This window comes from Oncorhynchus mykiss, chromosome 2 (assembly GCF_057628025.1).
Source record: "Oncorhynchus mykiss isolate SJ-2025 chromosome 2, ASM5762802v1, whole genome shotgun sequence".
Lineage (NCBI taxonomy): Eukaryota > Metazoa > Chordata > Actinopteri > Salmoniformes > Salmonidae > Oncorhynchus > Oncorhynchus mykiss.
In genome coordinates, this window is record NC_143023.1 from 75,214,235 (window position 1) to 75,226,778 (window position 12,544).

Sequence of the window (12,544 nt, forward strand, 5' to 3'; positions counted from 1 at the left end):
TATCTATATGCTAACAGCACGCAACAATGCCTAATTTATCATAACTATTACAGATAACAAGTTAGAATTTCTAAATTGCCCCATATACAGTTGAAGTCGGAAGTTTACATACACTTAAGTTGGTGAAACTTTAAAACTCGTTTTTCAACCACTACACTCATTTCTTGTTAACAAACTATAGTTTTAGCAAATCAGGTTAGAACATCTACTTTGTGCATGACACAAGTAATTATTTTTTTAAATGCTAGATTAACTTCAAGCTAAACATTCGATTAGGAAATGTAGCTGGCTACATTCTTTCTACTATAAACATTATACATTTGATGGCCATGCATCGTTTTAGCAAAAAAATACCATGCTTTTTCATTGTAAGCCCATTTACTTATGTGGCTGCCAGCCAAATAGAGTAGCACTTCTGTTGTCATCTGATGAAAATGAAGCTTTTTCTGAAGAATGTGTTGCACAAATGTATTTTCTGTAAAGGAACACGACAGTTGCATGCCCTTGATCACTCTATTGAAGCAAACAGATACACTGAACTTCTAATCAAAACGCAGGTGAAATGGTTTAAAACAGATTTTTGATGTTCTGCAATTTGAAAATACAGATTTCGGTACTCTAAAAGTGTCAGCAGGCTTCAGTTTGGCTGGACTCGGACTCGAACTCGGCTAGCTGAACTGAACGAGTAGTCGCATACTCCCTTAAAGTACCTTCACTTGAAAAATTTGAAAAAAGCGGCAATAGTACTGTTTGTCTATTTTGAGGTGCTGTAGCCGGCATACACTTCCTCAAAATAGTCAGAATTAATCGAATTAATCCCTCACCGAAGTCCAAAACAAACAAAAACGTCCCTGTACTATATACACAAACTCGAAACAGCTTGATATCCGTGCCTAGCGCTTTGTTGCCACGGAGTATTTAAAAAATATATGGATCTCTGGTTAAAGATGGATTTTTAACATTAATTAGAGTACTCAAGTACTTGATTACTCATGCACCCTAATAATTATAATTATAATGACATAGTGACTGATATGTTGTTCTCTGGTTAGCCTCTTCCCTTGTGGTGTTTGGATATCTTCTCTAATAGCTTTATTTATACACACACACACACACACACAGTCTTGTATAACTAACCTTGTGGGGACACACAATTCAGTCCCATTCAAAATCCAATTTTACATAACCCTAACCCTAACCTTAACCATAATTCTAACCTTAACCCTATAACCCCCTAGAAATAGCATTTGACCTTGTATAGACCAAGTATTGTTAAACACATCCACGCTGGCGTTCCTTTGTGTCTCCTGGGATAAAGTGAAGAATGGTTGAATTAGTTAGTCAGGTCTAAATGCTAGCCCTTGGACACGGTCAGTTATTGCTTTGGGAGGGGTGGGGGGGGGGGTGTATTTGCCCCTGTCTCCAGTGGGAGAGAGATGGAACAGGGATGGAGAGTGGGCATGTGTCTGCATGTTAATGAATCTCCTGTCTAAGGAAACAGTCTGCAGCTTTATCTCTCTGTAGAGGCATTGTCATCTGGAACTGTTTTGTCAAGATATGTTTTTGCATTAGCCAACTCCTATGTTCGTTCGTTGTAATGCCAATGTCATGTTTGGCATGACAAGGAGTTGGCATTAAATTTGTGTGAAAGAAGGATGGATGGAGAAGAGAGAGATGTGTGCCTGTGTGTGTGTCTAATCCTTGTGTAAGAGTGTGTGCATTTTGGTTGTATCTGTGAATCGTTGACGCAGTTCAGTGCTCTGCTTAGCTTAGTTCTCTTAAACTTCATCGCTCTGTCTTGCATGCACATGCATAAAAGACACACACACACACACCCCTCCTGTTTTCAGATCTTTCATCTCTCCTATGAATGTGCTTTGTTAAATATGACAGCTCAGACTAGGTTCAACTGTGTTCTGCCACCTCTGGTCTCTTTCTGACCTCTACAGGAGGGCAGCTCCCGCTCAGCCCAGTCCAAGCTCTTCTCTGTCCTCACACCCAATGGTGGAACCAGCTTCCCCCTGAAGCTAGGACAGCAGAGTCCCTGCCCATCTACCAAAAACATCTGAAACCCGAGTGTCTGACATAATCCCACATCATCCCCCCCTCACACCACTTCCTCTTCCCTTTTCCCCCCTTACTAACTCTGACTTTGCTGTTAGCTACTTTATTGAGGGAAATGTACTTACTATGACTGTGATATGTGGTTTTCCCAGCTAGCTATCTTCAGATGAATGTACTTACTATGACTGATATGTGGTTTTCCCAGCTAGCTATCTTCAGATTAATGTACTTACTATGACTGTGATATGTGGTTTTCCCAGCTAGCTATCTTCAGATGAATGTACTTACTATGACTGATATGTGGTTTTCCCAGCTAGCTATCTTCAGATGAATGTACTTACTATGACTGTGATATGTGGTTTTCCCAGCTAGCTATCTTCAGATGAATGTACTTACTATGACTGTGATATGTGGTTTTCCCAGCTAGCTATCTTCAGATGAATGTACTTACTATGACTGTGATATGTGGTTTTCCCAGCTAGCTATCTTCAGATGAATGTACTAACTGGAAGTCACTCTGGATAAGACTAAAACATGTCATGTTTCTACATTACACTTTTCACATTATTGTTGGTGGCATTGTGAATAGTAGTCTTAATCCAACATCAACCTGTTTTGTGTGTGTGTGTGTGTGTGTGTGTGTGTGTGTGTGTGTGTGTAGCCACCATCGTGCTGAATGAGTTGAACTGGACAGAGGCACTGGAGGGTGTGTTTAAGAAGAACAGAGAGGATGACCCTACTCTGCTCTGGCAGGTGTTTGGTAGTGCTACTGGACTGGCCCGATACTACCCAGGTAACATACACACACACACACACATACACACACACACACACACATACACATTGAGGCTATAATATCATTGTTAAGTTACTGTTAACCTTTATTTAACTAGGCAAGTCAGTTAAGAACAAATTCTTATTTACAATGATGGCCTACCGGGGAACAGTGAGTTAACTGCCTTGTTTAGGGGCAAAACAACATATTTTTTACCTCGTCAGTTCGGGGATTGGATCCAGCCCAACACTCTAACCACTAGGCTACTGTGCCTCCCCCCCTCATGCACCAACAAACAACAAAATGAACAGATACTGTTTCTTGCCATTGTATATGCATGTGTACAAACACCTGCACTGCATCAGCCTCAGGCAAACTGACATTAGCTGTAACACCATTGCCCATCAGTGTCATTCAAACTTAGTTTTTGTTATGTTTTAATTGTTTTACTTTGACTGCCATTCTATCCCCCTCCAACAACTCCACTCCCACTTGTCTCCAGTTCCACATCCCAACCCTCAGCTTCCCTCAGCCCATCCCATCTATCTCTGCTGGCCACCCTCTTCAGATTTCTACTCACCATATATCTTTCAGTTATGCTGTGATGTTTAACATTCAATATCAATCTATCTAATCGAATAGAATAGAATCCATAGATTGCGAGTTGAAGATAGTACTTTTACTAAGAGTATGAGTATATCTCTCCAGATCTCCCAACAGTACTATTTCTAGGGTCAATTGTAGATCAATGTTATGCATTTTCAGCCATTCCTGAACCTGAGACCAGAAACAGGCGACCTGAGGACAGAACCAAAATAAATGGTATTTTGATTCTGTGTCCTCACAACAAAATCTGCAGAGCTTCGATGATTGTATGCCCCAAATATTCAACATTTTGTTGGTGGCAAGAATTCTATATAATAATTTTAGCTGAAAAGCACAATGTCTTGAATCTTGTGTCGTTTTATATATCACCTCACACACCCTATACCAAATCAAATCACATTTTATTTGTTACATACACATGGTTAGCCATGTGTACCATGTACCATGGAATTGGTACATCAAACATCTCTTCCCAACTATTTTGCAATCTGTATGGCACAGCTGTCAACATCCTGGTCCTCAAATGAAACTGGTATACTTTCCAACATCCTGGTCCTCAAATGAAACTGGTATACTTGCCTATTTATGCTATTTTTATTCCTAGTTTTGATTCTTTATATTGGGCAGACATACCAGTTCCCTACCTCCTCCCGCTGCCACCCGCCTCCTCCATTTTTTAGGTGTTGCTATAATCAATTGCTTATAATCTTGGATTGAGCAGACCTTCCCGTACAATTCTGATAACTCCATGAAAGACATAACTCTACCATTCTAATTTACAATATAATTTAAAAACAAAATACCCTTTTCAAACATCTTTCCCATAAATACAGGTATTTTATTAACCAACATATTTGACTTCAGCCATAATATTGGTTGTAATATTTGTTCTATCTTTTCAGGGGGTGAAATTGAAATTGTAGCCAGCTCTGCAATACTTGTTTAATTAATCATTAATTTTCAATTAATCAAAAATGAGACATGACAATCTGCACAAAGGCAAAAAGGCCATTTTTAAACAGTGGATGAGCTTTTCTTAGTCATCTACTTGAGAATCATTTAGGGTTCAAGTAAAACTTTTCAATAAGTGAAGCTTTTAGAGAAAGGTTTAGTGCTTTTATATTTGATCATCTCAACTCACCCAATTCATATTCATTAAATAGATAGGCACGTTTTATCTTCTCTGGTTTAGCGGCCCAGATAAAGCTAAATATGTTTTGCTCATATGATTTGAAAAACGAATCATCAGGAGTAGGCAGCGCCATAAGTAAGTGAGTAAACTGAGATATGACTATGGAGTTAATTAGGACAATTATTCCATAAGTAGACAGGTGTTTACATCTCCATGGTTGCAGGATCTTGTCTATTTTTACAAGTTTCATTGTGGAGAACTCATGTATATCTTTTGTGATATGAATACCAAGTATGTCTACTTCACCTTCAGCCCATTATATAGGTAAACTGCAGGGTAATTAAAGATCCAATACGTAATTTTGTGCACTTATCATAATTAGGTCCATAAAAGTTATCTAGATCTTCAATGAGACATTGCAGGGATCTAGCTTGTGGACTTAATATAAAACTCGTCACCGGCATACATGGACACCTTTGTTTTAAGCCTGTCACATCTACGTGCAGAGACAGGTGTGCTGGAGTCAGGGTAGATCCCCACCAGCTGCAACCTGTTCCATAATCAAGACCTCTACTAATACTCAGCCCTGCCACTTCCACACTGCCAGATCGTAATCTCTGCTCATTCTGCCTGCTCTGACTCTGGTCTCTGTCTCCAGTCCCACATCTCATCATCCTGCTACTCTGTCCTGGATTCCCCACTCTACTACTCCCCTACTCCCACTCTACTACTCCCTTCTCAACCCCTCTTGCTCCAGCCTCAGCCTCCTCACCTGGTTTCCAGCCATCCGCCCATGCTTCCCCTGACCTGCACTCCATCTCTCCCCTGTGTTTCAATAAATACTTGGTTACTTCATCCCAGTCTCCTCGTCTGAGTCTGCTCTTGGGTTCCCCTGTTCCACTCCGCGTAACAAATCCTTGGATTTCTAACCCTTTAATGTTGTTATTTGATCTGATTTTAATAGCTAGCATTTTTATGGCCAAAACAAATAGATATGGTGACAGCGGGCACCCCTGTTTAACTCTTCTTGACAATTCAAAACTCTCTGAGAAATAGCCGTGATTTACTATTATACACCTGGGGTTGCTATACATTACTTTTACTCATTTTATAAGAGAATGACCAAAATTGAAAAAATCCAGTCTTACTTTATCAAAGGCCTTTTCAAAATCTGCTATAAATACCAGGCCTAGCTTCTTAGATGTTTTATGATGTTCGGCCATGTAAAAAAAAAACTGTCTGATCAGGATGAACAATACCTGGTAAATCCTTTTTATTTCTGAGTGCTATGCATTTCGCTAGTATTTTTGCATCACAACATTGAAGTGTAAGAGGCCTCCAGTTTTTAAGATAGACTGGACCTTTATTATTGCCATCTTGTTTTAATAATATTGAAGTCAGACCTTTCCGCTTAGTACCTGACAGACTACCATTGCTATAGGAGTAGTTAAAACAAGCTAACAATGGAGCTTTGAGTATATCAAAAAAGGATTAATATACCGGTATGCCATCAAGCCCTGCGGTTTTTCCAGACTGAAAGGATTTAAGGATCCGCCCCTTTTTTTCAATTTTCGTCTAAAATGACTTACCCAAATCTAACTGCCTGTAGGTCAGGCCCTGAAGCAAGGATATGCATATTCTTGGTACCATTTGAAAGGAAACACTTTGAAGTTTGTAGGAGAATATAAGACATTAGATCTGGTAAAATATAATACAAAGAAATAAACGTCAGTTTAAAAAAATATATTTTGGTACCATCACCTTTGAAATGCAAGAGAAAGGACATAATGTATTATTCCAGTGCAATATATATATATATATATATATATATATATATATATATATATATATATATATATTGGCCTATAGATGGCGGCAGTATGTGTGCAAAGTTTTAGACTGATCCAGTGAACCATTGCATTTCTGTTCAACATTTTGTATGAAGACTGCCCAATTTGTTTATTAATACATTTTCATGTTCAAAACTGTGCATTCTCCTCAAACAATAGCATGGTTTTCTTTCACTGTAATAGCTACTGTAAATTGGACAGTGCAGTTAGAGTAACAAGATTTTAAGCTTTCTGACAATATCAGATATGTCTATGTCCTGGGAAATGTTCTTGTTACTTACAACCTCATGATAATCGCATTAGCCTAAGCTAGCACAACATCCCGCAGGGGACCCACCGATCCTGAAGAAGTTTTAATAGCCTCAAAAAGTTATTCCTCTAGAATTTGGCCTTCACACTGATCTTTCTGTACATTTGTTAATTTTCCATTTTTTTTATTATTTGGAAAGAATTCCTTACAGTAATTGTCATTCAGTGGGTGAGGATGAGACGAAAAAGAGAACATCTGTCACGCTGGTATAAATGATTTTGGAGACAGGCGCAGGAATACACAATAGGGATTTTTAATACACCCAAAACAATCACGTATACAAAAACACTGGGCTGTACCCAAACAAAAGAGTGAGGGTAAACGTTGTTGAACGACATGGGACGATACCCGTAATACACAATATATATATATATATATATAGCATGCAGCATAACAGCTGCATCAACGCATAGGTACTCACACCACTAACGGACGTGGGAACAATAACCGACAAAGACAGAGGGAACAGAGGGCACATATATAACATACTAATCAGGGGAAATGGGGATCTGTGGGGAGGGGGGGGTGGGGGTATTGGAGGGCTGATGGCCTGGCGATTGGGAGCTTGGGCTGGTGGCTGATGTATCGCTGGTTCGGGTCCCCGTTTTTGACTTTGTTGGAGATCTGTCGACGTGCCCTTGAGCAGAGCGTTGACCCTGGTTGCTTCTATGTGTCGCTCTGGATGGGAGTCTGTTAGATAACTAATGTGATGTAGTTGTTGAGCGGCTTCACTGCAAGTATATTGTATGTTTTAAATATTAAATGAAAAAAATGACTGAATCCTAGTTTCTAGTAGTTTGTTTATACTGTAAACAAAAGTCACGATTGTTCCATGGTTTCTATATTTAATATACTTAAAGCATTAACCTAGATAGGAACTAGACCGTATGCATTCAAAAGGAAGTCTGTGATAGTGGTTGTTTCTGAACTCTACTTCATACTGTAGCAGGTGGTGTATCATATAGACGTGATGAAACAACAACCTTTCTTAGACTTAATTGAAGAGTCACATTGTCACAAATGAATGTATTTCATACTATTGTAATTTACTCCTATCAAAAGTAAAACATACTTTAATGTTTGGATGGTAAACTGAAGATGAGTATAATATTCTGCGACTATTTGTTCCATGGTTTCAGTGTTAAATAGGGTATCTAAGGGTATATCAGTTTGGATAGTAAACTGTGTATTGTAGGGATTCGAACCCAGTTTCACAGTACAGTATTGTTGTTAACCCAGACTCTGTGTCCTCTCCAGCCTCTCCATGGATGGATGCTCGGAAGACCCCCAGTAAGATCGACCTGTACGACGTACGCAGGAGACCCTGGTGAGCAACCTCTTTTCTCTCTCTCTCACACGCATTCATGCACACCAGAAACCAGATTCTCTATGCACAATACATGTGTATAAGAGTTCATAACCATTGTATGCACTGTGTTTATAACCTATGTGTGTACTGTGAGTATGTTTATAACCTCTGTGTGTATGTGCTGTGTGAAGGTACATTCAGGGAGCTGCCTCACCCAAGGACATGCTGATCCTAGTGGACGCGTGAGTCACAACACACACTTCACTATTACACTACCTCACAGTAACTATCTAAACATAGTACAGTATACCAGAGTACTGTACCTCCCTGTTGTCTGGCTGACCGTAAGTCTTATTCTGTGGTTTGAATGTAACTGTCCATGTCTCAACAGGAGTGGCAGTGTGTCTGGTCTGACTCTGAAGCTGATCAGGACCTCTGTCGGTGAGATGCTGGAGACTCTGTCTGATGATGACTATGTCAACGTGGTCTATGTAAGTATATATACATTCATTCAATCATATAGAGAGAGAGAGAGACAGAAAGAGAGAGAGAGAGAGATGGGGTTGATTGAGAAGTAATGAAATATAGATTTCTCCATTGTCTCTCTTTAAAACAGGCCAGTAATGAAATGCCCTCTGCTCAATTTGGGGAGTGGGATCACAACTACCCAGTGCTCCCAGGACCACTCAGTACACCAGCCCAAGAGTGCTACTCAGAGAACCATATGAAATACTTATCCATCACTCTCTTTCCTCTCTCTCTTTATCTCTCAAAGATGAACTTTGATTACAATCAACTAGAACCAACTAGAGAACAATAGAATCCTGGTTGAACCCAATGGTTGACAACAACACTAATACGTTACTGCACCATGTCTACAGTAAGGCATTCTACAGTTGTGTTTACATACACACTGAGAAACCAGTTGCGGTCTCCAACACTGTGGTGATGTATGGCTGGAGTATTGTTGATTTGGATCCCAATTAGCTTTTTCAGAAGCATCAGCTATTCTTCCTGGGGTCCACAAAAAACACACAACATGACAAGTAACAAGGCACTGATAGACAAGAACAGTCACACTCATTTGTTATACTAAGATTTACAAACAATACAACAACAAAAATAATGTGTGTGTTACAGTGTTTCTGTGTGGGTCCCCTCACAGTCCCAGCGTTCAATGATATGTTTTCATTATCTGTTATTGGATTACTTTAAATCAACTGGTCAGATGGTGTCCTCCTAGTACCACATCATGAGCGCATGCTCACACACACACACACACACACACACACACACACACACACACACACACACACACAATCCTCCTGTCCTGTGGGTATTATAACCTGACACTAATTCATTCATCTCTAATATTACCAATGAATCCTTGTTCATTAACAGCAGCCTAGGGACTAAACTGACATTTGGACACACACACATCCCTAACGTTATTGGGTTGTCAGACTAATACAGATATCTTTGTCTTAGTGTGTGTGTTCAGCTCTTTTCTCTTGCCAGTTCAGTGTTGTTAGCTAGCCAGTTGCAGCTAGGCAGTCCTGTGGCCTAAGTGAACAGGGAGGCTGTACTGGGATTAGGGACTAGAGATTAGCTCTCTGCTCAGTGTAATCTGTAATCCAACCCGAACCCATCTCTCTCTCTCACACATACAGTCTCTATGGTCTCTTCACCTGGGTTCCCATCTATCATCACTCTCCTGATCTACACACACACACACACACACACACACACACACACACACACACACACACACACACACACACACACTCACTGGGACTCAGCTAATAAGATCACAAGGGGAACAAGGGAATTACATACAAAAACACTAAAAACACATTCATAATGGACATACAATATTATACAGTGTATATATACTGTATACTGAACAAAAATATAAACTCAACATGTAAAGTGTTGGTCGCATGTTTCATGAGCTGAAATAAAAGATCCCAGAAATGTTCCATATGCACAAAAAGCTTATTTCTCTCAAATGTTGTGCAAAAATGTATTACATCCCTGTTAGTGAGCATTTCTCCTTTGCCAAGATAATCCATCCACCTGACACGTGTGGCATATCAAGAAGGTGATTAAACAGCATGATCATTACACAGGTGCACCTTGTGCTAGGGACATTAAAAGGCCACAAATGTGCAGTTTTGTCACACAACACAATTCCACAGATGTCTCAAGTTTTGAAGGACGTGCAATTGGCACGTGGTCAGAGGTTTGAATTTTCACTTCTCTACCATAAGCCGCCTCCAATGTCGTTTTAGAGAATTTGGCAGTACGTCCAACCGGCCTCACAACCGCAGACCACGTGTACCCATGCCAGCCCAGGACCTCCACATCCCGCTTCTTCACCTGCGGGATCGTCAAAGACCAGCCACCCAGACAGCTGATGAAACTATGGGTTTGCACAACCAAAGAATTTCTGCACAAACTGTCAGAAACCATCTAAGGGAAGCTCATCTCCGTGCTTGTCGTCCTCACCAGAGTTTTGACCTGACTGCAGTTTCGGAGTCATCACCGACTTTAATGGGCAAATGCTCACCTTCGATGGCCACTGGCACAGTGGAGAAGTGTGCTCTTCACGTATAAATCCCCGTTTCAACTGTACCAGACAAATGTCAGACAGCGTGCATGGCTTCATGTGGGCGAGCGGTTTGCTGATGTCAACGTTGTGAACAGAGTGGCAGTGGTGTTATGGTATGGGTAGGCATAAGCTACGGACAACGAACACAATTGCATTTTAACGATGGCAATTTGAATGCACCTCATGTTTCAGCATGATAATGCATGGCCCCGTGTTGCAGGATACTGACTGGTTTTCTGACCCACACCCGTACTTTTTTTTTTAAGTATCTGTGACCAACAGATGCATATCTGTATTCCCAGTCATGTGAAATCCAAGGGTCTAATGAAGTCATTTAAATTGACTGATTTCCGTACATGAACTTATATAAAAATATTGTTTCATGTTGTGTTTATATTTTTGGTCTGTCGAAATATAGGAAAGGGGGTGGAGATGTGGGGGGAGAGTCTGGTTGAGAGAATGTCAAGAGTGTGCAAAGCTGTCAAGGCAAATGGTTGCTACTTTGAAGAATCTCAAATATAAAATATATTTTGTTAGTTTTGTTTAACACGTTTTTGGTTACTACATGATTCCATATGTGTTATTTCATAGTTTTGATGTCTTCACTATTATTTTACAATGTAGAAAATAGTAAAAATAAAGAAAAAACATTAAATGACTTTTGACTGGTACTGTATATGTATGTTTTTGTCATTTAGCAGACGCTCTCTGGAGTACCAGATGGGCGTGTTTGCACTTTTGGGACTATTCCATTGGTTCCATTCTGCCACGCAAGCTCAATTGAGCGCAGCTAAAGTCTTGGATATACTACCCAAGGAAATTCTCACATTTACATATACTCAGCATGCCCACTAAATTGTCTCATGCACTGGATAAGGCTATGAAGTATCTCCTAGCATGAATTAATTAGACATATATGGAGGAGAAATTCTTTCTCTTTTACACACCTCCTCTCTCTCATCCTCTCCCTTCCTACTTTCTACCTCTTACTTCCTTTTTCTCTTCCTCCCACCCTTCTTCTCACCCTCCTCCTCTCCTTTTAATAGATTAGGTGATTAAAGAGCACATTGTAGTGTGTGTGGGTGTGTGGGTGTGTGTGTGTGTGTGCGTGTGTGTGTGTGTGTGTGTGTGTGTGTGTGTGTGTGTGTGTGTGTGTGTGTGTGTGTGTGTGTGTGTGTTTCCATGCTGTCTCCTAAGCTCAGTCTGCATGTCAGGCAAGCGAAGCCTTGAAATTGCCTTCCAGTCTAAGTGGTGTCTCTGTCACTCAGTTAGAAACATCAAAGTTGTCACACAAATGCAGATACATGCGCACACACACACACACACAAACACACATGCATGCACATACCCAGTCAGATTCTGCTAGTCTCCATGGATGCATGTATCTGCTGTCCCCATTTGCTGATTAACAGGCACATTGATTGGTTCAGATCGATGGGTTGCAGCATTGTTGAGAAAGACAATACAGCCAACAGTTGTACCATGGCTATTCTCTCTGCATTGTATTATTACTGGGATCAAAACAGTGATAGTGTGTGTCAGTAAGTATGTCTTATATCTGTAGCCTCCCCCATTCTAACAGGTACAATACCTCTACTCATGTCTCAGAGCACTCAATCTGGAGCATCTGTTGTTTTGGCTGCCAAGGTGTGTGTGTGTGTGTGTGTGTGTGTGTGTGTGTGTGTGTGTGTGTGTGTGTGTGTGTGTGTGTGTGTGTGTGTGTGTGTGTGTGTGTGTGTGTGTGTGTGTGTGTGTGTGTGTGTGTGTGTGTGTGTGTGTGTGTGTGTGTGTGTGTGTGTTATTTCCACTCTAATGAGAGTGTGCTAGTAGAGGGAGTCTTGTTTCCATGGTACCAGATCATGAAGTTGAGAGGATGCAGAGTAATTC

General features: G+C 40.4%; 2 protein-coding genes across 6 annotated transcripts in view; one reads left to right on the forward strand and one right to left on the reverse strand.

Annotated features, from left to right (window-relative positions):
- The window catches only part of LOC110496093 (metabotropic glutamate receptor 3), a 918,426-nt gene that overhangs the window by 708,222 nt on the left and 197,660 nt on the right, over positions 1 to 12,544 (reverse strand). The gene's annotated exons all lie outside the window — the stretch shown is intronic.
- LOC110501950 (voltage-dependent calcium channel subunit alpha-2/delta-1) overlaps positions 1 to 12,544 on the forward strand; it is a 106,361-nt gene that overhangs the window by 59,906 nt on the left and 33,911 nt on the right. For all 5 annotated transcript variants that reach the window (XM_090207690.1, XM_036955525.2, XM_036955534.2 and 2 more), the window contains exons 7-10: positions 2,726 to 2,857; positions 7,995 to 8,064; positions 8,238 to 8,288; positions 8,438 to 8,537. In XM_090207690.1, the coding sequence (XP_090063816.1) occupies positions 2,726 to 2,857; positions 7,995 to 8,064; positions 8,238 to 8,288; positions 8,438 to 8,537 (353 nt within the window). The remainder of the gene's footprint in view (positions 1 to 2,725; positions 2,858 to 7,994; positions 8,065 to 8,237; positions 8,289 to 8,437; positions 8,538 to 12,544) is intronic.